General features: G+C 40.5%; 2 protein-coding genes and 1 pseudogene across 2 annotated transcripts in view; all 3 read right to left on the bottom strand.

The window, feature by feature from the left end:
• The window catches only part of DESI2 (desumoylating isopeptidase 2), a 39887-nt gene extending 25274 nt beyond the window's left edge, over positions 1–14613 (bottom strand). The window contains exon 1 of the mRNA XM_066236472.1: positions 13762–14613. Coding sequence (XP_066092569.1) covers positions 13762–13803 — 42 coding nt within the window. The 5' untranslated portion in view covers positions 13804–14613. The remainder of the gene's footprint in view (positions 1–13761) is intronic.
• Positions 14614–19501: 4888 nt separating this feature from the next.
• CATSPERE (catsper channel auxiliary subunit epsilon) overlaps positions 19502–24277 on the bottom strand; it is a 91865-nt gene continuing 87089 nt past the window's right edge. Inside the window, exons 21-22 of the mRNA XM_066252723.1 lie at positions 20533–20586; positions 19502–19655 (exon numbers count right to left, since the gene is read on the bottom strand). Of these exons, the coding sequence (XP_066108820.1) occupies positions 19502–19655; positions 20533–20586 (208 nt within the window). The remainder of the gene's footprint in view (positions 19656–20532; positions 20587–24277) is intronic.
• On the bottom strand, positions 23126–23554 carry LOC136321047 (protein MIX23-like; annotated as a pseudogene).

Here is a 24277-nt window from a genome sequence, read left to right as displayed (position 1 = left end):
TCTCTGGAAACTTCTTTTAAAGCCCACTTGAACTTGACTGTCCACTAGGTTTATGTTCTAAACTGCATGAGGTCTGAGATTGAGCCTTATTTAATTTGGCATCCTTCCTGATGCTCAGTGTAGTATATTACTTCTAGTAGATCATTCAAATACTCGATGAGTTGAAATGTAGCAAGGAGTTTGTAATGCTTTTTCTTTGTATTATGGTCAGTTGTGACCTACAGAAAAGAGCCTTGCCATTCTTTCATTCATTCCAGAAATATTCACTGAACACCTACTATGTGCCAAGCACTAGAAATACAGACCTGAGCATGAAGTTCCTGTTCTCATGGAGCGTGTATACTTGAGAGGTGTCTTTTAAACTGCAGGTTGCAACCCTTTAGGGGATTCTGAAATCATTCCAGTGGGTTGCACCAGCATTATTTCAAATAAATGGAAAATAATAAAATCAAACTTATCAGAGAACATCACACAAAGCAAGGTGTTTCCTTAAGATTTGGTTTCAGTTAAGTTTGTGTATAATGGGTATGATGTAAAATGCATTTCTTGGTTGGTCCAGGATTAAACCAAGAAGCACTATTCTAGAAGAATCCCTTGCATCTAGATTCAATCTCATTAAAAAAATTTTTTTTAAATTACATTTTACATTCAATATTATTTTGTATTAGTTTCAGGTGTACAGCATGGTGGTTAGACAATAAATCTCATTATAAGTGTTTACTTACCAGCAAAGCTATAAAGCAAGTTAGACAACTTTGATTCAATAAAATATAAGCATACCTCCCATGTGTCAGGGACTCTGCTAGACACTGAGGATACAAGGATGATTAATTCACAGTCTTTATGCATAAGAACTCATTAAGAATATAAACAATCAGTTTGGTAAGTGTTAAAACAGAAATATGTGCATATATAGTAAATTAATACTTCACTTTTTGGATGCTACTCTAAAACTTACTGTCATTTATTTTGTATTTCATAAACAGTCCATGTAAAACACAGAAATCATATTAAGGCTGTTCAGGCAAATAATCTGGCCAACATCCCATAATGAGTAGCTGAGCTCTAAATAGAAGCAGGTTTCTTAGCCTTCACCTACTGCTGTTTCTATCACATAACTTGATTTTCTCATCTGGCCTTGATTTTCTTTACACCATCTTGAAGTATTCTGAACAACTTTGGAATAAGATGGTAATTCATCATTTTTTACTTAAGTGTGAAATTATGGTGACCCTTCGTGTACCATCCCAAGTGAAAAGGAACAGCTATGACTTACTATTTGCCTAAATTCCATATAACATCCACACCTGATCACTAAGTCAGTACTATGAAGACTCATTCTGGGAGCTATAGCTGACCCTCATATCTGAAGGAGGGAGAACAGTAGGGGATATATTCCTTTTGGAAACTAGAATTTCAATTGTACTTTCAACCAAACAACTCTTTTTATACTATTCAGTATAAGCCAGAATGCACACAACAGAATACACTGTGAACTGCTGGAGAAAATGATTTTAAATTTCTTATCTGGTGGTTCTTTTTACTTATTGTTAGACAATGAGCTAGAAGTTACAATTATACTAGAGTATATGAACCAATCACAGGTTGTTTATTTTCAAGATTTCCACAAATGTTTAAAGGCTTATAAATCAGTCCCATTAAGTTCATCGAGCTGAAAGGCTAATAAAGACCAGCTGTCAACTTGAACACACAAGGGGCACAAAAGGTGACACAACCCCAGTGTCATCCCTATACTATGGGGGAGATTTCAGATTCAGTGTCAAACATACAACAGCTTGCTTTTAAAGCTTCACTGTGGGTAGTGCTTTGTTCTCTGCTGTATGACCCTCAGATAAAGTGAAGAGATTTCACTGATAAGGTACCAAGTGCTGTAACTGCCGTAAGTATAAAAATGGGAACTTCTCACTTCTATAAACCTGCAAATAACAAAATGAGCAATAACAATAGCTAACACTTTCTACTGTTTATCAAGTGCCAGTTACCAGTGTATGCATTTTACGCAAATTGACTCATATGCTGCTAACGATAACCCTATGAGTTAGATACATTACTATTCCCATTTTAGAAAGGGACAGAGGCACAGAGAAGTTGTGTAACTTTACCAAGGTCACACAACTAAAAAGCAGGAGGTAGGATACAAATCTATTATATGAGGTCTAGTTCCCAGCCTGCACAAAGACAACTGTGTTACATTACAGTTGACCCCTTAACATGACGGCATGAGCTGCACAGGGCCACGTCCATGCAGATTTTTTTCAAAAAATATACTGGAAACTTTTAGAGATTTGCGACAATTTTTAAAAACTCTCAGACTAACCACACAGCTTAGAAATATTGAAAAAAATTAATAAAAAGTTGTGCCATGAATGCATAAAATATATATACATATTTTCCTAATAATTTTAATAACATTTTTCTTTTCTCTAACTTTCTTTACTATAAGAATACAACACATTATACATATACTAAATGTGTTAATCAACTGTTTACATTCTCGGTAAGGGTTCTGGTCAACAATGAGCTATTAGTAGTTAAGTTCTGGGGGAGTCAAAAGTTATTTGCAGATTTTTCCAACTGCATAGTGGGGCAGTGCCCCTAACCTCTGTGTTGTTGTTCATGGGTCAACTGTACTTACAACAGATTCCCAACAGCTGGCTTGACAGCACTTTCCAAAGATGAGAGGAGAAGGAGAAATATAATATGGTGAAGGGCACAGAGGTTAGTGTCACAGCTCTGCCACCATGGCATGACTCTGAGCAGGTCCTTCAACTAAGCCTCAGTTTCATCATCTTAAAAAGAGACAATAATGTAAAGGAGTGGCTTAGCACAATGCTGGCATTAAGAAATCACTCAAAAATGGTAGCTCTTACTATTATGGGAACACTCAATACTGTACACTTATCAATTCTCCCAATTATTCATAAATTTAATGTCATTACACTTAAAATTGCAGTGAGGTTTTTGACAAATTGATTATAAATATTATTTGAAACATGAATGTGAGATAAAATTCTGAAAAAGAGTAAGAGAAACCTCCACCACCAGATACCAAAACACAGAATACTGTAAATAACTGATAAAGGTACAGGAAGAAGCAACGAAATAGAAGAACAGCAAAGGAAGTCAACAGGCTCATACAGCCGTGATAATGTAGCACGTACCTCCAATTAAACGGTGGGATGACTGGCGTCCCACTTGGGAACAAATGTAGGTTATTTCTATAATTTTAGAGTAGGAAAGCCTTTTGAGGGATGACATGAAGGTGAAAGGTCATACACAATACCCACTTTGACCACATATAACTTAAAAGTTTCTGTAAGGCAAAAGACACTATGAACATACTTACCAAGCTTACTAGGGGATTTTAATTTATTCACTGCTATTTCATAGTTTATATGCTTGGTCCTACTTGTTTTCAGTTTACACTTTTTTCTTTTTGTTTTCTCTGCTGTTTCCCTTCTAGATCTGACTTTATCCCCAAAGGAAAAAAATTATACATACAATGCAATACAATTTTCCTGTATCAATAAGAAGCAATTTTATCTACTGACTTATCTCCCCCTGTGCAGGGCTGCTGCATGCTTCTGCCTTTTTCCTCACCCAAGGTTTGGTCAGTGTATTCTGAGACTTAATTTAACATACCCTTTGAAGAGTAATTCTGGACACCGGCATTGTTTTTATTCATACATATATTAGAATTCATCTATCTTAAATAAGTATGGATGTGCATGGCTTTTTCTTTTACACTTTCACCACTTCATTCTTAAGTTCTTGAGTTATCTGTTAACTCCCTAAAGACACCAGATACTATGTCCTTTTGCACATGCATGACAGTTTGAAAGCTACGGCATTCAGACAGAAATGGTCTCCCTTTCAATACTCTAGATCAGGGGTAATCAACCTTTTTATACCTACTGCCCACTTTTGTATCTCTGTTAGTAGTAAAATTTTCTAACTGCCCACCAGTTCCACAGTAATGGTGATTTATAAAGTAGGGAAATAACTTTACTTTATAAAATTTATAAAGCAGAGTTACAGCAAGTTAAAGCATATAATAATAATTACTTACCAAGTACTTTATGTCGTATTTTCGCTGTTTGGCAGAATAAATCTTTATAAAACTATAGTTAAATCTGTCTTTTTATTTATACTTTGGTTGCTCCGCTACCGCCCACCATGAAAGCTGGAATGCCCACTAGTGAACAGTAGGGACCAGGTTGACTACCACTGCTCTAGATAGGGCTCTGTTTTATTTAGGTGTTGGTGCCATGATAGAGAAGTCTCAAGTCAGCTTGATTTTGTTCCCTTCTACTAACTTTTCTGCCTATGTATACTGGTGGATTTTTGCTCTCCCCTTGATATTTGAAAGTTAAACCAGGCTTTGGTTTAATGTTCGGAACGTTGAAAAAATAATGTCCAGCACTTGATCCTTTTGTATACCGATACTGACTTTTCTACTCAGGGTTCTGAGAGACTGTCTAAATCTTGCTCTTTTCTCTTGGGTTTCCCATCTGTTGTTCAGTAACTCCCATTGTAGTTTTAAATTCGGCAATGGTGCTTTCACCTTTGTGGAATGTTATCCTAATCGTAGATTGTTCCTCCTTTGGTACTGACTGCTCTATCTATCTTCAGTGATCCTCATTCATCGACTTGAGAATATAATTCAGAAATTCTCCTAAAAACTTCTTGTTTCTTGATGTACAGTTACTTCAGAAGCATGTGGCCCGATTAATCCTTTGCACTTGCTCACCTTCTGCCTGAAAGAATCTTCCCCTGGACACCTACATGGGATGCCCCTTCCGCCTCTCAGTAATGCCTTCTTCCTGGTGACGACCACTCTGCCTGAGATCGTGGGAGAAACTGCATTTCACCATCCTCACCTACCCTGGCCTCCCCCTTCCCTGCTTTAGCCCAACTACCACTCAATATGCCATGTATGTTACTTATTTATTCAGCTTATTCTGTTAATAGAGGATTCAGATATATGAGCTAGGTGTTACCTTAATTAACTATTTGCATGAATTTTCTGGACAAAAATTTCAAAAAAAATATACCACTTTTATCACTGGGGGGGGGAGAAAGAATATTACAGAAAAGATGCCAATTCTTTCCAAGTTAACTTAGAGGTTTAGAGCAATTCTACTTTAAAAGTAATTTATGGACTACTGGGTATATATCCAAAAGAACTGAATATTCTAGGGACTAGAACAGATACTTGTACACTAATGCTCAGAGTAGTAATATTCACAATAGCCAAAAAGTGGAAGCAGCTCAAATGTTCCTCAAATGGCTAAACAAAATGTGGTGTATACATATAATGGAATGAGTATCATTCAGCCTTACAAAAGAAGGACACTCAGACACATGCTACAACATGGATGAGCCTTGAGGACACTATGCAAAGTGAAATAACTTATTAAAAGACAAGTACTGTATGATTCCACTTGTATGAGGTGTCAAATTTGGACACAGCAGAAGGGAAGTCACCGGGGGTGAGGGAAAGTGGAAACTGGCAGGTGTTTAACGGATCTAGTTTCAGTTTTGCAAGACGAAAAAGTTCTACAGATTGGTGGCATTATGTGAATATATGCTACAAACTATAGATAAAAATGTGGCTCAGCGGTAGAGTGTCGGCCTAGCATGCAGAGGACCCGGGTTCGATTCCCGGCCAGGGCACACAGGAGAAGCGCCCATTTGCTTCTCCACCCCTCCGTGGCGCCTTCCTCTCTGTCTCTCTCTTCCCCTCCCGCAGCCAAGGCTCCATTGGAGCAGAGATGGCCCGGGCGCTGGGGATGGCTCTATGGCCTCTGCCTCAGGCGCTAGAGTGGCTCTGGTCACAACATGGCGACACCCAGGATGGGCAGAGCATCACCCCCTGGTGGGCAGAGCATCGCCCCATGGTGGGCGTGCCGGGTGGATCCTGGTCGGGCGCATGCGGGAGTCTGTCTGACTGTCTCTCCCTGTTTCCAGCTTCAGAAAAATGCAAAAAAAAAAAAAAAAAAAAGGGTAAGATAGTAAATTTTGTTTTTTCAAGAGCCTTTTAAAGTATTCATAGAAAAGGCAGTAATAGTCAAGAAAACTTGGGAATAATAATCAAAGGAAACTGGCCCAGCCACATACTAAGATATATTGTGAAATTATAAGAATTAAAATAGTGTAATGATGAGTAGACTCAACAGTTCTGTATGGGCAAGAATTAGTATTAACAAGAATGACATCACAATTTAGTGAGGAAAGACTTTTATTTCAGATGTGGGGTCAATTAATTAATTTGTGAGTTAATGTTCTGGAGGTAGGGGGCCATCACAGTCATATGCCAATATATTGAATACATTCTAGATAAATTGAAACTCAAAATGACTTCCATGTACCTCATCTCCCTTTATCATTTTTCTGTCTTTCTTATACTTGAAGATTTTGTTTTTGGCCGTCTTCCTTGTAAATTCTATTAACCAACTGGGTGACACTTGAACAATAATGTTGCTTTATAATTTAAATCATCTTGTAGAAAATCTGACAGTCAACAAAATCAAAGTGTAAGTATATCCTGTGTTAAGAAAAGTCCATTTAACTAAAGAAATCATCTAAAGTAGTTGGCTTTTCTTGGTATTTCAAAGTATTTAATTTATAAGTTTCATTAAATTCTATTATAACTTTATCCATCAGCGTGAGCGTGACCTTGGAACTGATAGGCCCTCTGCCACTGCAGTTTGAAGGGCCTGTAGTACCAACGTGCTTGGACTCTTAACATCTACATATTTGCCAGTCATAAAAGGTTTCCACACTTTATTTTTGGAATACTTCAGGTTTCCCAATTTAATATTTATTCCATGCCAGTAAAGGGACTGCTAAAAGGGAACACCAAACATATCTGGATTTACAAAATGCCTTTCATAGATGCTGTGGTAGGTAGAATGATTCCCCAAGATGTCTACGCTCTAGTCTCCAAGAACCTATGAATATGTTACATGCTGTGCAAAGGGGCTTTGCAGATATAATTCAAGTTAGAGACCTTAAGATGGGGAGATTATGCTAAAATACCCTCGCGGGACCCATCTATAGTAATTACATGAGCCATTGCGCACAGAGAACTTTCTCTGGATGGAGGGAGAACAGATGCAGAGGAAGAAGGGAGGGCAGACATACCTGAAGAGTGAGAACTCGGTGCACGTTTGCAGGTTGGAAGACGGGGAACAGAGAACGTGAATGAGGAACGCAAGCCCCCCATCCCAGTCGGCATGGAGGGCGGCGACCTCTGCCTTACAACCGCAAGCCACGGAATTCTCTAGCAATCTGAACGACCTTGGCAGTAGATCTGCCCCTGAAGCCCATGCTGGCTGACTCTCAGCCCCTGAGACCTGGAGCAGAGTCACAGCCCAGCCCACCTGGACTTCTGACCCACAGAAGCATGAGATAAGAAATTGGCTGAGTTTTGGACAGTTATTGCAGCAGTGGAAAACAAATACATACATATTAAATTCTTATATAAACTAAACAAAATAAATAAACGATACTGCTATAAATACTGTAACAGGAAAGATTTATGACTGTCCTCTTTATTTCAGTTCCACTTGTGGGTCACTGTTTCTGTCAAATGGCAGAAGCGACTGGCCCAAGGCACATACTTGGTACAAGAAAAAAGACAAGTTTTTATTAAAAAAAATAAAACCAGAAAAAAAGATTAGTTTTTACTAACAGGTTTATCTGTTTTAAAATTCAGAAACTGACAATGTTTACAGAAAGATTATGTTCCAAGGAGTGACTAAGATCCAACTTCAAAAAATAAACATTAAAAACATTTCCTCAGCCTGGTCCCATAGTGCTTAAAAACAAAAACCAAAGAACTATGAAGAGTTCTTCAAAGAAGAACATCTGATATTTTTTCTCTCTCATTCCCATGATCCTCCTCCTTTTATTTGGTCACCCTAACAATAATAAAAGTTAAACTCCAGCAGTATATTAAGTAAAATTACAAAGAAAAAACATACAGAAATAGAAATCTGGCACAAACAGAATGGGAATCAGATGACCTTTTCATGCTATTTAAGTAGTGACACCATTTCTGATAAAACTGCCTAATTAAAATCCCATTCATTGGTAAATATTTACTTACAACACACCTTCTAGTGACAAGCCCCATTGCAGACACTGGTGGCAGCTTTCAAGGAACTCAAACTAGTGGAATGCACAGTTATAATACATGCAGTGCCTGAGACAGGCTGAAAGTACAGTGTGTCTGTAGTCATGGTGCACTTTTGACAGATCACAGGAAAGCAACAAAAGACGATAGAAATGTGAAATCTGCACCAGATAAAAGGAAAACTCTCCCAGTTTCATACCTATTCAGTGCAGTTCGATGTGGGCTCACGCACAGATTTTTTAGGGCTCCTTAGGTAGCTATCCCGTATAGCCTCTACAGACTCGTCACTACTGATGGCTTACAAGAACGGGGTTTCTCCACCAAACTGCTGGTTTCCTTCAACTGCTTATCTCACTGAGTAATGTTATTCCTATGTGGTGGCGCTTCGTTATAAACGCGCCGATATTCATGTTGCACTTTGGTCACGGATTCAAATTTAGTGAGCCACAGAACACACTGAACTTTCCTCTGTACCATCCACATCTCAACTGGCATGGCCGTGGGCTGCTCTGCTGTATACACGGTGTTACGTCATCATCTGCACATGCGCACATGCTGCCACATCATTCTACAGAAACTGGGAGGGTTTTCCTTTTATTTGGTGCAGATTTCACATTTCTATCATCTTTTGTTGCTTTCCTGTGACCGGTCAAAAGTGCACCATGACTTTACAGACACACTGTATAACCAGGGCACAGAAGTTCACTCAATTCTGATGAAAAAAGGCTAAGCCACATGCCTTGGCTGGATAGCTCAGTTGGTTAGAGCTTCGTCTTGATGTGCAGAGGTTGCTGGTTTGATCCCTGGTCAGTGCACATATAAGAACAGATTGATGTTCCTGTCTCTCTCTTGCTTGCTCTGAAAACTAAGTTAAAAAAAAAAAGACTCAATGCAGGATTCTTTAAAAAAAAAAAGAAAGAAAGAAAAGAGCCTAAGGTGTGTATGAGTCTACTATAGTGTGCTCAGATAACTACATTTCACTGTGTGAGCACCAAGTGTGTAGGGATCGGGTGGGGTGAGAAGTAGTGTGGGATTGGGGGGATTGGCAGAAGATAGGCCTCAATAGGTCGGGGTTACATCATAAAGGGCATGAGACTTTACCCTGTAGGTGAATTTTAAGCAGAAGAATGGCACAATCATTTCTGGTTCAGAAAGATTCCTTTGATAATAGAAAGGAAGATGGATTTAAATGAAATAATACCAGAAAATGAAACCAGTAAGAAGGCTATTATTTTATGCAAACAGAAATAATGAGGGCTTGAATTTGAGAAGCAACAATGGAAATGAGGATCAGATAACTAATCTGAAGAATTCCTGTACTCAGAAAATAAAATATGTGGTAGACATCACAGGTCCCCAGCAAACTGCCATTTCCAACTCCCTGCCTTCCTTACCCACAGCTCACCAGAGAGCTAGAAGGACCTGCTTTCTTCTTTCTCAGGTGCAGTGCAGTCACATGGGAGACAGTCTTGACAACCTCTTTGGAAAGGAGGGTGGCTCTGCAAAGCCTTGTCTATTCAAAGGAAAGAGGTTCATGCAGAGAAAGGCCCTCCTCACTTCTGTCTTCTGCACATGATGCTGGATGAGGATACTGTACTTGGTGCTATGATAGTCATTCTACCACTCTTAAGGGGACAGCCAAGAACAAAAGCCAACATGCTGAGGATAGCAGAGTAGAAGGATAGAAAGTCATGGTCCTTGATGAACCAGCTGAGTTGCTGACCTAACCCAGGGTCTGTTTATCTATGGACTTAAGATAAGCATTCTTTTAGTTTAAGCCACAGATGGTCAAGCTCTGTTCTTTTCTGACAGAATCAACCAAACCCAAACAACGAGACAGAGCCTGGTGACTTAACTGATTGTGAAAGGTTTGCAATAAATAGGAATGTGGTTTTATTGCCAAGGTTGTGGCTTGGGAAACAGAACAGAAGAAGGTGCTTGTTGTCAAGATAAAATTACAACAGAGAGGTGTATGTGAGGGGGGAGATGTTGGATGGAGTAAAGGGGAAGGGTCTGAGATGAGGAAGGAGGGGCAGGAAAAAGTTTGTTCCTGGACATGTTGCTTTGGAGCAGGGGTCCCCAAACTACAGCCCGCAGGCCGCACGCGGCCCCCTGAGGCCATTTATCTGGCCCCCGCAGCACTTCTGGAAGGGGCACCTCTTTCACTGGTGGTCAGTGAGAGGAGCATAGTTCCCATTGAAATACTGATCAGTTTGTTGATTTAAATTTACTTGTTCTTTATTTTAAATATTGTATTTGTTTCCGTTTTGTTTTTTTACTTTAAAATAAGATATATGCAGTGTGCATAGGGATTTGTTCATAGTTTTTTTTTTATAGTCCGGCCCTGCAATGGTCTGAGGGACAGTGAACTGGCCCCCTGTGTAAAAAGTTTGGGGACCTCTGCTTTGGAGATTTTATGGAGTAATTTAGGGGGAAGAGTAGATTCAGATGTGTCTGGAACACATTCAGAAAGTCTGACAGATCTGCTGATGTATGGGAAGTCAGATCCTATCATACCTGCATGACCTCACACTCTCCTGGAACAGTCTAATGGAGATGGGGGGAGGGAGGCAACAAGAATGGAGGCCAGACCAAAATTTCCTTATTTTAAAAGTTCTAGAAAATGTCCTCTGAAGATGTACAGATACTGTTTAAAAGTTGGGAGATAATTGTTTATAGGATGAATCTACAAACATAATACACTACTGCATTTTTATTTTTAAAAATTCATCAGCCTGACCAGGCGGTGCGCAGTGGATGGAGCATTGGCCTGGGATGCAGACGACCCAGGTTCGAAACCCAAGGTTGCCGGCTTGAGCACAGGCTCATTCGGCTTGAGTGTGGGCTCACCAGCTTGAACGTGGGTTGCTGGCTTGAGCACGGGATCATAGATATGACCCCATGGTTGCTGGCTTGAGCCCAAAGGTTATTAGCTTGAAGCCTAAGGTTGCTGGCTTGAGCAAGGGGTCACTCTGCTGTAGCCCCCCAGTCAAGGCACATATAAGAAGCAGTCAATGAACAACTAAGGTGCTGCCAACGAAGAATTGATGCCTCTCATCTCTCTCCCTTCCTGCCTGTCTGTCCCTATCTGTCTCTCTCGCAAAACAAAACAAAAAAAACCCAACAACAAAAATAACATCAGTAGCCAAAATAATCTGAAAAGCAAATAATCTGGAACTACAACAAATGAAGACCTTATGCCAGAGACTGCCCCAGCAATTGAAATTAATCTGACTCACCCGTTTTACTATGTAGGCCAGTCAAGTAGGAATATGTGAGTAACCTCATTCCAAAGTCTCCAAAATAACTCCAGGACATGTTTTATTGGTGGCAGATTAACCCAAAGTACAAAGAGAAACATAATCACCGAGAAGGTGGCAAGCAATAATTTAGTAGTGCTGTTTAAGATTAGGTAACCTTATGAGGATTCTACTATCCCTCCATGAGAAGTTAATGCAGGTGACCTTGATACAATCATTTTGCACATGTGGCAGAATTACCAGAGAAAATAAATGATCAGCAGCTTCCCACCAAGCAAACAGGAGCAGGTGAAGTCCTGCTCACAGACAAGAAGTCCCTCTAAATAGTGATTATTAGCGCATGTTTACAAAGTTTGGACTAGACAAACCCTAAAGACGACTGCAATCCTTATCAAAGGCATCTACGATGATGAGGAAGCACTCCTGAGGATAAACGGAATATGCCCTGGACATCAAGCAAAAATGTTTTAAAAACCAATACTGACTTGAGCAAAATAAGTATAACAGATACAAATTTGTACCTCAACTCACTGGTCTTAATTCCAAAACACGACTCTGATCGTCCTGAACCCAACCACGAAAAACTTGGTGTCTTCCCCTGGCTCACACACCCCTCCAAGACCAAACTAAGGAAAGTCTTTCTCCTTTCATGTACCCTACTCTGGTTGTTCTGGACTAGCTGATAGCTCCCCAGTCCAACCTGTCCTTTCCGACTCCTGCCATTCCATCAGGCTGTTAGTTCTTTGCCTGCAAAGCTCCAAACAACCCTCCAGTTTCCCTCTCTCTTTCAATGTTTCCTGATCCTACAACCTCATGTAGTCCTGCCCTTAACATCCTGTACTGCTCTTATCCAAATCATGCTATCCTGTTTTCAATTACCACCGTTGTGCCTGCCCTCTAATACTCTAAATTCCTTAAAGAAGGATAATGAATTCATCTTTGTGGCTTTGACAGGGTCATAGTGACCTAAACCGATCACAAACTGAAGCCCTCAAAAGAACATACAATGGCAAGTTTATTAGAAGTCTAATAATTTAACTATTTACCATTCTGATAAAGTCATGTGCTTCTCCTGTTGACAGGAAAAAAGCAATATATAAGAAATGAAAATGAGAATTACTCAGTAGAGAATCAGGCTATCTGTAACTTTCTCACGTTTCACTTTTCACAGTAAATTAACCTCCAAGCTCTTATATGAACTCAACTGAAAATATACCTCAAATCCAGGACAGCCTCTATGCTCTCCTGACGTCATTCCCAGGGTATGGTAAGGGAATTCCTGTCTCCTCAAGATGCTACACTATAAATTTAGCAACGTATAAACAATGCAAGGGAAGAAAACGTTTAGACCTGTAAATGAGAACCAAGATTTCTGACCTCTACTACTTTGGTTCTTCCGCATCTTTAAGCCAACAAAAATAATGAAGGGGGCTTTTTCATTGCCAATCCACAGACAAAAAATTTTTAAGAAAAAATTAAGAAATTACAAAACAAAAATTAATCACCAAAAGCACAAACAAACCCAAGCATGCTTCTAACTGCAACGATCAAGCTCTACCGAGTATTTCCAGTGCAATTACAAGGCAAAGCAATGCCTGGACTCGATTCTGCGTGCTTGCAGTACTCCAAAGTTAGATGACATCATAAGTTCTTCCCTTCCTTCCCCTGTGGTCACGTCAGATACCTGTTGCATCACCAGGAAAGTGGTCTTCCCAATCTAGGAAAGGAGTACCATCATGATCTCTAAATAATTCAGCGGGGCTGTTTTCTTGATAAATTTTAGCCTCATGTATTTTAATGAGGTTGCCTTGGACGCAAGGGCGTGGGGCTCTTGTGCATCTTTGAAGAGATTCTAGCATGGACATCGACAGTTGTGACTTTCTGTACTTGAAAAGGGGCTTGAGAGTTTTGAAGACTTGGGCATGAAGAGACATGGTTCGGCAGAAGCAGAGGAGAGGGGAGGGCGGAAGATCGAGGTGGGAGTATTGGGGCAGCGCCGGAGTCCCCGCGGTGGCAGTGGGAAGTCAGACTTGCGACGGAAGCTTTGCGGAAAGGACACTGCTCGTCGGCCAACGTGTCGGGCCCAGGGCCAGGGTTCGAGCCAAGGTGGGGGTGCAGGAAAATTCAAGTCGACCCGAGACTTGGCCAAAGCCCTCGGGCACACTGGGCAACAATAACTCGCTTGAGGATTAGAAAATAATAATACTCCCCTCCCCTTGCCCCCGGAGAACTAAGCTGGAGGCGGAGAAGCGAGGATGGAAGCGATGGGGCCGGGGTCCGAGCCCAGCCGGCCAGACGCTGCCTGGGCCGGGGCTCGGGGCCGCCAGGGGCCGTACTCACCATGTCGTACACGTTGAGCACCACTAACTGGTTAGCCCCCATTCTCCCGGCGGCCGCCGCCTCGTCCTCCAGCCGCTCGGTCTCCGCGGGGCCGAGGCCCCTCCCGACCCCGCGGGCGCCTCAAGGGGCCAGAGCTGGGCACTAAGCGCACAGCCAGACCCGCGGCAGCCGGCGCAGGAGCATCGGGAAGCTGGGCTGCTCCAGGGCGCAGCCGACAAGACCCTCTGCGCCGACGAGGCCGACCGGTGGCGGGCCCGCTAGGGCTCAGGCACCTCCCCTAGGCGCTAGACACGTGGGGAAAGGCGGGGCCTGAGCGAGGGGCGGGCGCCGGGAGCCCGGAGGCGGAGCCAGGCCGGCACCCGCGCGGATCTCGCCTGCGCTCTGGCTGCCGGATGCCGCACCTCGGGATCTAAAATGGCGCAGCCTCCGCGTGTTCCCACTGTGGATGAGCGGAATTTCGCGTGTCTCCACGGTGAAGGAGTTACAGGAAAACGATAGTTCCCAGCCGTGCCGTGAGTTCTCCCGGAGGCCGTGTTTCAACAAGTTCGTCGCGGCGTAGTTTCCAGCTGTGGACTACAGCTCCCAGCATGCTGCGCGTTTTTCAACCCTATCAGACCAGGGTTTCCCGGGAGACTACAGTTCCCAGCATGCAGTGCTTGGGGTCTGCACCTGATCTTTTGCCGTCCGCCTTTGGCTGGTGGTGAAGTCTTGGATCTTCGACTTCTGTTGGTGCTGTGGTTGGTTTCTGTCGCGTTGAACCGGATGGAACCAACGACATGTTTCAAAAGACCAAGGCACATATGGGAGTTGATGCTTCCAGCTCCTCCCCCTTCTCTCTCTGTCTCTCTCCCTCTCTCTCTCCTCTCTAAAAATGAATAAATTAAAAAAAAAAAGGTTTCAAAAAAAAAAAAAAAAAAAGACCATAGTAATGATCTTGTTTTTCAAATCCCTCCTCACTGTTTTTTGTTTGTTTGTTTGTTTGTTTTTTGCAAGGGGCGGGTTGGGGAAATAAAGGAAGGTGGGTTGCTGGTGGTAGGTGGGGTGTAGCATGCATCCATCTAGTTAATCCTCAGTATGGAAGTTTACCTTTTATGAAACTGTTCTGCTAGATCAGAAGAGAGTACAGTACTCACAGATTAGCACAGCCCAAGGACACAAGTGGTGCTTTTGTATGCATGCAACAAACATTTGCTGTGTCTGCCATTGCCAGGTGTGGTAGGTGCTGGCGAATACTTTAATAAACAGGAGAATGGACAAAATATCGATGGTTCTAGAGATAAAAATCTCTGCTTTGCAGAGAATTAAAATGAGATGTGATTGAAAGTAATCTTAAAGTGGCTGCAGCATGAAGGTCTCTTGGTGAGGTTTATGCTGAGATCTGACTGACAAAAAGCCAGCCCTACAAATATCAGGAAACTTCAAAGCTAATTGATTCAACTAATTACGACGATATTCCACAAGTGCACACCAAATGGTAGCTTAGATATTGGAGGTAGTGGAGAACATAGAAAACTAGTTTTGAAAGTAGAGTCTACAAGACTTGCTAATGGGTTGGGTGTTGAGTTTGTTAGGGAAAGAGCATTCAAGGATAACTCATAGAATTTCAAGTTGGGAAATTGTGAGGATGCTGGTGCCATATATAAAACGTGAAAATTGGGAACAACAGGTTGGAAGGAGGGAAGTCAACAAGAGTTATGGTTTGGTTACGTTAAGTTGGAGGTGCCTTTTAGACATACAAGATGTCAAATAGGCATTTGGAGAAATGAAGCTGTGGGATTGATTGGATTACCATATTTTCCACATACATAAAATGCACGTTAATTTTGGAGCCTGGAATTTGAAAAAAATATATTGCATAAAGTTATTGAACTCAAGTTTTATTCATCATAAAATTTATATAACTCCTCAACAAGCACGAAAAAGCGGGAAGTGCAAGTAAAAAAAATTTACAACCACTGTATAAGATGCACCCAGTTTTTAGACCCCAAATTTTTCAAAAAAAGGTGATTCTTATACATGGGGAAATGCGGTATGTAGGGAAAGTGTAGATAAAAACAAAAGAGAAAGGGGCCAAAAATAAAGCTTTAGGACCCTTCATTCAAAGGTCAAGAAGAGCAAAAGGTACCGCATGATAGGAGAACATGGTAACAGAGAAGCCAAAAGTTAGATTTAGCAATATGGAGGCTACTGGTAGCCTTGACATGAGCAGTCTTAGCGAAGTAGTGGAAGCCAAAGAACATCTGGAATGGTTTGAGGAGTGAGTGAGTAAGGTGAAGAAATGGAGACTATGACAGCTTAGGACAATATTGCGATAGGGCTGTGTGGCCAATGGCATTATGAAGATGAGACTATTAAGATATACTGTATGTAAAGAGAAATTGGTGATGCAGAAGAAAGGGTGAGATTTTCAAGGGCAAGGTAAGAAGGGGAAGAGACCCATCCAGAGCACAAATGGAGAAGAGGGATGTTTCATTCATAGTGACAGCATATAATGTAGATGCGTGTACATTGTGATAAATGAAAACAGGTTAGAAATTTGGGAGTTCTGAAATGAGGGTGTTCTTTTCTGATTTAATTTTATCAAGATTAAGAAACCAGGTGCTCATTAGAGAGAGAGAGGGGAGAGCTGGAGTGGAAGGAATTTGAAAAGAGAAGGTGTAAAGGTGTAAAATAAGGGAACAAATGCTAAGAAAATAAGGTTGGACTGTGAGGCACTGTTGAGTGACAGTAAGTGCTGTATGCAAGACAATTAGTTGAATGTCCTCAGGCAGTGGACAAAGTTTTAAAAATATTTTTGGTGTATTCAGCTGGCCTTCCTTTTTACCTAACTCAAGACAGCTGGTGTAGGGAAAGTCGTCTGTTAACTGCTTGGCTCCAACCACTGGTTCACTTACTGTAACTTCTTACTCTGTGCCCTCCCTTTTCCTTGTGATCTCATCTACCCTCTTAGCTGTATCAATGTATCCTGAAAGGTCTGATGCCCCCATCTCCAATCTCTTCTCTCCTGAGCACTAGGCCACTATAACCTGCAGCCTATTGAACTTCTCTACCAGCTGTATTAGTTTCTTATTGCTGCTGTAACAATTGACTGCAAACTCAGTGATTTAAAAAACACAACCCAAATTATAATACAATTCTGGAGGCCAGAAGTCCAAAATAGGTCTCCTTGGGCTAAAATCAAGGACTGTGCTCCTTCTGGAGGCTCTAGGCTAGAATATCCTCCCTTGTCTTTTCAGTTTCCAGAGGCAGCTCACATTCCTAGGCTCATGGCCACATCGCCCAGACCTCTGCTTTTATCTTCATATCGTCTCTACTCTCTGCCTCCCTTTTATAAGGACACTTGTGATTGCATTGGGCCCACCTGGATAATCCAGGGTAATGTCATTTTAAGTTCCTTACCTAATCATATCTGTACAGTCTCCCCCCCACCCCATGTAAGATAAAATAAGGCAATATATTTACAAGTTCTGGGGAACCGAATGTGACTATCTCTGAGGAGCTGAAGTTCTGCTCACCACACAGGATGGCCCATGGTCGCTTTAAATTTATTAGGCACAAAATGAAATTCACTGTCTGATGATGTGATGAATTGTATTGCTCATATAATTTAGGTATTGATCCACCAGTAACTGAAATTATTCATCATTCATCCATTGGACAAGTATTAAATGAGTACCATTTGTGTATCAGCTACTCTGTTTCTTAGGGTAGCATGATACAACAGACATGACTCCTGCCCTTGTGAAGCATACAAACCAATGGGAGGCAGAAAAAACATATATTTATTAATTAATTTGTAATTTAAATGGGAGGAAACAAGGAGTTGAGCATAACAGGGAGACTTCTTTGGGGTGGCTGTCAGGAGACAGAAACCCCACAGGTAATACTGACAAAATTTAATATAAAGAACTGTAAATTGGGTATAAGAAGCCTAAAAAAGACAAAAAAGGAACAACTAAGGCATCAGAGAGGTAGTTCTGTAAATCCAGTGCACAGCATAGTGATCCTAGTCTACAATACTGTGTTATAAGGCTCAGTGTTGCTAAGAGATGAGATCTGAATTGTTCCCATCACAAAAGAATTATATGATGCAATACAGGTGTTAGCTAATGCCATGGTACCAATCATATTGCAATATATAAATAAATCAAATCAACACATGTTCACCTTACACTTACACAATGTTACATGTCAATTATGTTTCAGTTAAAAAATGTGTATGTAAAAGCTTTGCAGTAACTAGCAAACTTTGCTGTCTTTGTTAGCCCCATGTTTTTCAAATGCTTGCACCATTGCTTCTGCCATAGCATTCCCCTCCACCAGGACATTTCCCCATGTCCCTACCAGTGAAAACGTCAGCTACTGAACCACCACCACCTTGAGCAAGGAACTATGGTGCTGCACACATCCTTCAGGATGGTGTCCTCTCTGCCTGCTGGGTGCTGAGTGAGCCAGACCCAACTCTCCTCTGACTGCTTATTTTCTTTTTCTTAGTCTGTGGTGTTACCACTTGTGTTAGTTCAGGTCCTCTGAGAAACAGTTGCCAACATACAATTAAATGTGCAAGGGTTTTCTTAGGGCAAGCCCTTCTATGAAAGGAAATTGGAAGTTGTGGAAGGTCGAGAGAGTCATCAGATCCAGAGAGAGAGGTGTCCTCAACTGCCATGCTATAAAAGGAAGCCTTCAGGTGACTCATGTCTAGCTAGAATCCAGTCTGCCTAAATATTTTATCATACTGACACTCAGGACAGGCAGTGGCCTTGGAGGTGTGTGTAACTTTGGTGCATAAATGGCAGTGGATTTAACAGGGAAGCAGCTAATGTCCTGGGTCATTTACACAGAGCTTTGCTTTGTTTATATGATGGAATTGTACTGTAAATACTTCTCTGTAGCTTACTCTTCTCATTCAGTAAAACCTTGTGGAAAATCTTTTAAATACCTGATACAGATTGACCTGTATGGCCAATATATGATCATTTACCTATTGATAGGCAAGAGTTTTGCCATGACAACCAATGATAACACACACACACACACACACACACCACACACACACACAATCTCCTATTGGTTCTACTTTCTAGTTGAACTTTGAGTGTTCCAAATACTAATCGTTTAAAAAGCTGTTATCTAGATTCTAGACAAATGAAGAAGCCTATTTTGAGCATTACATTCAAAATTTTAAACTTAAAATTTATAGCATTGCCTTTTTATTTTTAGTATAAGTTGTACATTTCATGTGTGAATCTGCCATTAGAAAAACTTCTGAAATATATTTCACAGATTATTTAAATCCACATACATTATTTTTATAGATAAATTAATTGCAGTTGTATGATGTTTCATATGAAAAGTTTTATGCAAAATAATATTTAACACATTTATACATTTTAAAAATTTACTTTTATTCTTTTATTTATGAAGGATTGTAATAGCTAAATTTAGTTTAAAACTTACACATATACATATATATTTTTTAAAAGCCATATGAATATATAGACTACCTTTTAAGATAAATGCAAACACATTAAGAATTAATTTTATAACAAATATATATGAAAATATTTCTGTTTTGGATAAATTAAGAACATTTTTCAGATCTTGAATTTGGTGATACTTACTATGAGCTTTTATTTTTAGTATTTCTTGCTCAAACATTTGTTCTCAATATAAATATATAGGTATACTACACACACACCTACATACATACATCCATAGTAAAGAAACTTTGATTTCTTTTCTAAGTATTCTTTTGTTTTCTTTCAGTTTTGTGAATTGGGTTAAAAATATATTGTTTATAAATTCTCATATAATGGAAGTAGCTCAAAACTAGAAGAGTGAAGAACAGTAGCATCAGGAGAAAGAGGACAGAAAATACTAGGTAGCCATTTGGACTGAAATAAAAAAAAAAAGTCATTAGAAATTATTGTTCACTTTGGTTGTTAATTTATTTAGTCAAACAATTCCTGAATAGCTAGGTAATATTCCACTGACAGAGAACGAAGATTAATAAGACATCTTATCTACCCTCAAAGTGTTTACCTTTTAGTGTTTGAGGCTGACCAGGCAGGAAAATAAACAGAATCACCACTATAAGAAGAGCAATCGCTACAAAAAAGGCTATACTTATTTCCCAAAGTTACTTAGAAACAACACATAGCCTATCTGATTTGCAGATTATTCGCACCATTAACATTATCACAGCAGATTGAGGTGTCAGTAATATTTAAAGTAGGGCATAAATAATGGTTTGTCTTACATGTTTGTTTAATGTTTTACAAAAAAGCAAAAACAAAACCAGGCCCAGGACAGAGAAGCAAAGTCATTTGCAATCTCAACATTAAGAAGACTTTTTACTTCATTCTCCAAAGAAACTGGCATGGAGTCAAGAGAAATGCTTTTAAACCAGTTTCCTGAATGTAGTGGGATGATGGCCATTGTCTAGAGCTAACTCAGGGTCAGTGTGGGTACAACCACTGTCCCTTCTCAGTACCACTGCCCCTTAGGTGGAGTTGAAAGACAAGTTTGATGAGAAGACAGTGGCTGTTGAGGGGGATGGAACGAAAGGGGACCCCAGCTGCACTAACAATTCCCAGGAATCCTCTCCTGCTGTCTCCCTGGTATAATGGATACATATACTTTCTAGGACATCACATGTAAGGCAGAGATAATAGGGTCCCAGGAAAATGGGAGAGGGGCTTTTCCTTTTTAGCTGCCACTTGTGTCTTTTACAATTTCTCTCTTTAAAGCCCGATTAGGCACAGTCATTACCTGGGAATTAGTCCATAGGTCTCTATTGCAAATATAGCTGTTAGGTTACAGAAACTGCAAATTAGAAAAATAATATTAAAGATTAATTAAGTACAATATATTAAGGCTCCTTCTACATCTCTATGGTCATGATCAAATTATATATAATCTTAATCAAGATATTTTTTTTGTCAACAAGGGAGAGAATAGAGACATTTACATAACAGCAGTAATGATTTTTCTATATGCCTGATTTAGGCTGCTTGATACAAAATTCCTAGAGCTGGTCACTGCAATCTCACTGTCCTCCTACCAGCTTTGTACTGTTTTTTTGTTTGTTTTTTTTTGTGACAGAGACACAGAGAGGAACATATAAAGACAGGCAGGAAGGGAGAGAGATGAGAAGCATCAATTCTTCGTTGCAGCACCTTAGTTGTTCATTGATTGTTTTCTCATATGTGCCTTAACTGGGGGGCTACAGCAGACTGAGTGACCCCTTACTCAAGCCAGCGACCTTGGGCTCAAGCTGGTGATCCTTGTTCAAACCAGATGAGCCTGCATTCAAGCTGGCGACCTCGCAGTTTGAACCTGGGTCCTCCGCGTCTCAGTTCGACGCTCTATCCACTGCATCACCGCCTGGTCAAGCAGCTTTGTTGCCATTTTGATAGTAGTTCCCAAGACAACAGCAATAATGATAATAATAACCAATAATAAGTATTGACAATAATAAGTAACAATAATAAGCAGTTAACTTTTTTTCACCATTAACACTTACTGAAAATAATACTAATTGAGCATTTGCTCTGCACCAGCCAGTATAGCAAATGCTTTACATGAATTATCTTGGTTGATCCTTATAGCAGCTATTCCTGTGAGATGAGGAAAGGGAAACTCAGAAAGGGTAAGCTACTTATAAATGTTTACACAGTTGTAAGTAGCCAAGCTGGGATTTGAATTGAGGATTTTTGATCAAAGTGCATGTAATGTTCACCTGATATAGGCTGACTCCTTCAGGAAGCTGAGAATGTTAGGAAGTTGATATAGGAAACTATGTTATTATTTCTTTTCTTTTTTTATTGGTTTATTTTAGCAAGAAAGTAAGGGGGAGAGGGAGAAAGACAGGAAGATCAATCTGTTCCAGCATGTGCCCTGACCAAGGATTGAATCAGTAACCTCTACGCCTTGGGTGGATGCTTTAACCAACTGAACTATCTGGCCAGGGCTCTTACTATTTCTAAAGTTAGTGAGTATCTCTTATAATTTAGGATATTGTTTGGAGTGAGACAGGATATAGCTAGATAAGCATTAATGATATGATTTCACCTACCTTTGTGTGGAAGAAAGAGAGAAGGAACTTAATTTCATTGAGTGTTTGCCAAGTGCCCAGCAAAGTTAGGGATTTTCATCCAGGTACTTAGTTTACTTAGAGTACCATTAGATAGACTCATTTTACAAAGAAATAAACTCAAAGAGACAAAGCAATTTGCTTAAGACTGCATAGCTACTAGTGGCAAAGTTAAGATTCAAAGCAAAGGTTTTCTAGATGATGTCTTCAAGGTCTATCCATGTTGTTGAAATGGAGAGATTTTCTTTTTTATTATGGCTGAATAATATTCCATGTGTATATGTACCACATCTTATTTATCCCTTCATCCACTGGTGGACGAACGTTGCTTTCATGTCTTGGCTATTATAAATAATGCTGCAGCCTGACCAGGCAGTGGCGCAGTGGACTGGGATGCGGAGGACCCAGGTTCGAAACCCCGAGGTCTCCAGCTTGAGCACGGGCTCATTCGGTTGAGTAAGGCTCACCAGCTTGAGCCCAAGGTTGCTGGCTTGAGCAAGGGGTCAGTCAGTCTGCTGAAGCCCCCTGGTCAAGGCACATATGAGAAAGTAATCAATGAACAACTGAGATGCCGCAACAAAGAATTGATGCTTCTCATCTCTCTCCCTTCTTGTCTGTCTGTCCCTATCTGTTCCTCTCTCTGTCTCTGTCACAAAATAATAAAATAAATACTGCAATAAATATATATTGCTCACAAATATTAGGGGATATTTCAAAATGAATATGAAATAATAAAAAAAGCATTTGACTTTTAAAAATTAAACAAGAACATCAGTAAAGCAAACGACAAGTCAAAGAAAGTTGATTATGCAAATGAGATGCAAACCAAACTTTTATTTCATTGGTGAAAATGCACTATATAAAAGGCTGAAAGTATTTGAGTATCTGTGTGTTCCTTGATCCCCTACTTTTTGTGAGCAGTGTAGAAGTGCAGGTATCTTTTCAGGACAGTGTTTTGTGGAACTCTTCTGTTAACAGTGACTCGAGACCCTATGACATTTTTTATTCTTTTTTTTTTTTTGAGTCAGGAAATTATTTTAATAGTTACACAACATTTTTTAAAAACAGAGTCAGTATAAAATAGCAGTTGATTTCTCTATAATTGTCAGAATTATTTATATTTGAAGGCTTTGTTAAGTGGGGCTGAAATCAACAGAAAGTCTTGGGCTGTTAGCTCAGAAATCATCCTAGGAAGCTGCCTTGTTGATGTCTGTCATGCTTAGCTCTTGTGAGATGACCCCTTTTTATTTTTATTTTTTAAGTGTCTTTTTATCCATTCTTTGGAGGTTGGAAGTGAATTCAGCAGCATTTTTTAAACACCTTCCACCACCAGTAACTTATCACTTCTTCAACATTCAGTTCTGACTGCATCCATTTCAACTTTGTCTATGCTTTTATAAATTGTTTTAATAATGTTAAATTGTCCAAATTCTTTCCTCTCTCATCTCAGAGGCAGTTTACTACTGATGAAGGCTGACCTATACAATTTTTTTATGACTCTGTCTCAAGTGGTATGAGCCTCCATCAAACTGAAAAAGTTGTTTACAGGTTTGGTTGGCATCGACATTCACTGCAAAGGAAGATGTTGGAACCTCACTGTTTAATTTACGTACTATTCTATCAGCAGTCATCCTCATCAACTTACTAATTCCTGGAACTGGAGAACTCACAGTTCACACTGCCACTAGGCACTGCCATATTGAATTGACATTTTTATTTCTCCTACTACAGATTTTCTCCCATCTTGACTTAGTGAGGCTGATATGTATTAGTGTAACTCATTTATTGTATTTTACAGAGTAAAATCGGAATTTTATTCTATCTCATCATTATTCCTTTAGACACATTTTCTGTGGAATTGTTCTTTCCTGTCCTTGGACAAAATATTGGGCAGAATATTTCCAGGTAATAAAAAAAACCTAGTCCAGAAGAAGATGGCAGCAGAGTAGGCAGATGCACAGACACCCAGCTCACATCACCGAACTGGATTACAAATTAATTTAGGAACAATCAGCGTAAAAACCAACTCTGGACTACAAGAACAGCTCTCAAAAACCAAGGACCAGCCCTGGCCGGTTGGCTCAGTGATAGAGCGTTGGCCTGGCGTGCAGAAGTCCCGGGTTCGATTCCCAGCCAGGGCACACAGGAGAAGCGCCCATCTGCTTCTCCACCCCTCCCCCTCTCCTTCCTCTCTGTCTCTCTCTTCTCCTCCCGCAGAGAGGCTCCATTGGAGCAAAGATGGCCTAGGTGCTGGGGATGGCTCCTTGGCCTCTGCCCCAGGTGCTAGAGTGGCTCTGGTCGCAACAGAGCGACACCCCAGAGGGGCAGAACCCCTCCCCCCCAGTGGGCAGAGCATCGCCCCCTAGTGGGCGTGCCAGGTGGATCCCGGTCGGGCACATGCGGAAGTCTGCCTGACTGTCT

This window comes from Saccopteryx bilineata, chromosome 1 (genome assembly GCF_036850765.1).
Source record: "Saccopteryx bilineata isolate mSacBil1 chromosome 1, mSacBil1_pri_phased_curated, whole genome shotgun sequence".
In the NCBI taxonomy this organism is placed as follows: Eukaryota; Metazoa; Chordata; class Mammalia; order Chiroptera; family Emballonuridae; genus Saccopteryx; species Saccopteryx bilineata.
Note: the sequence above shows the minus strand (reverse complement) of the source record. Positions and strands in the feature narration are given on the sequence as shown.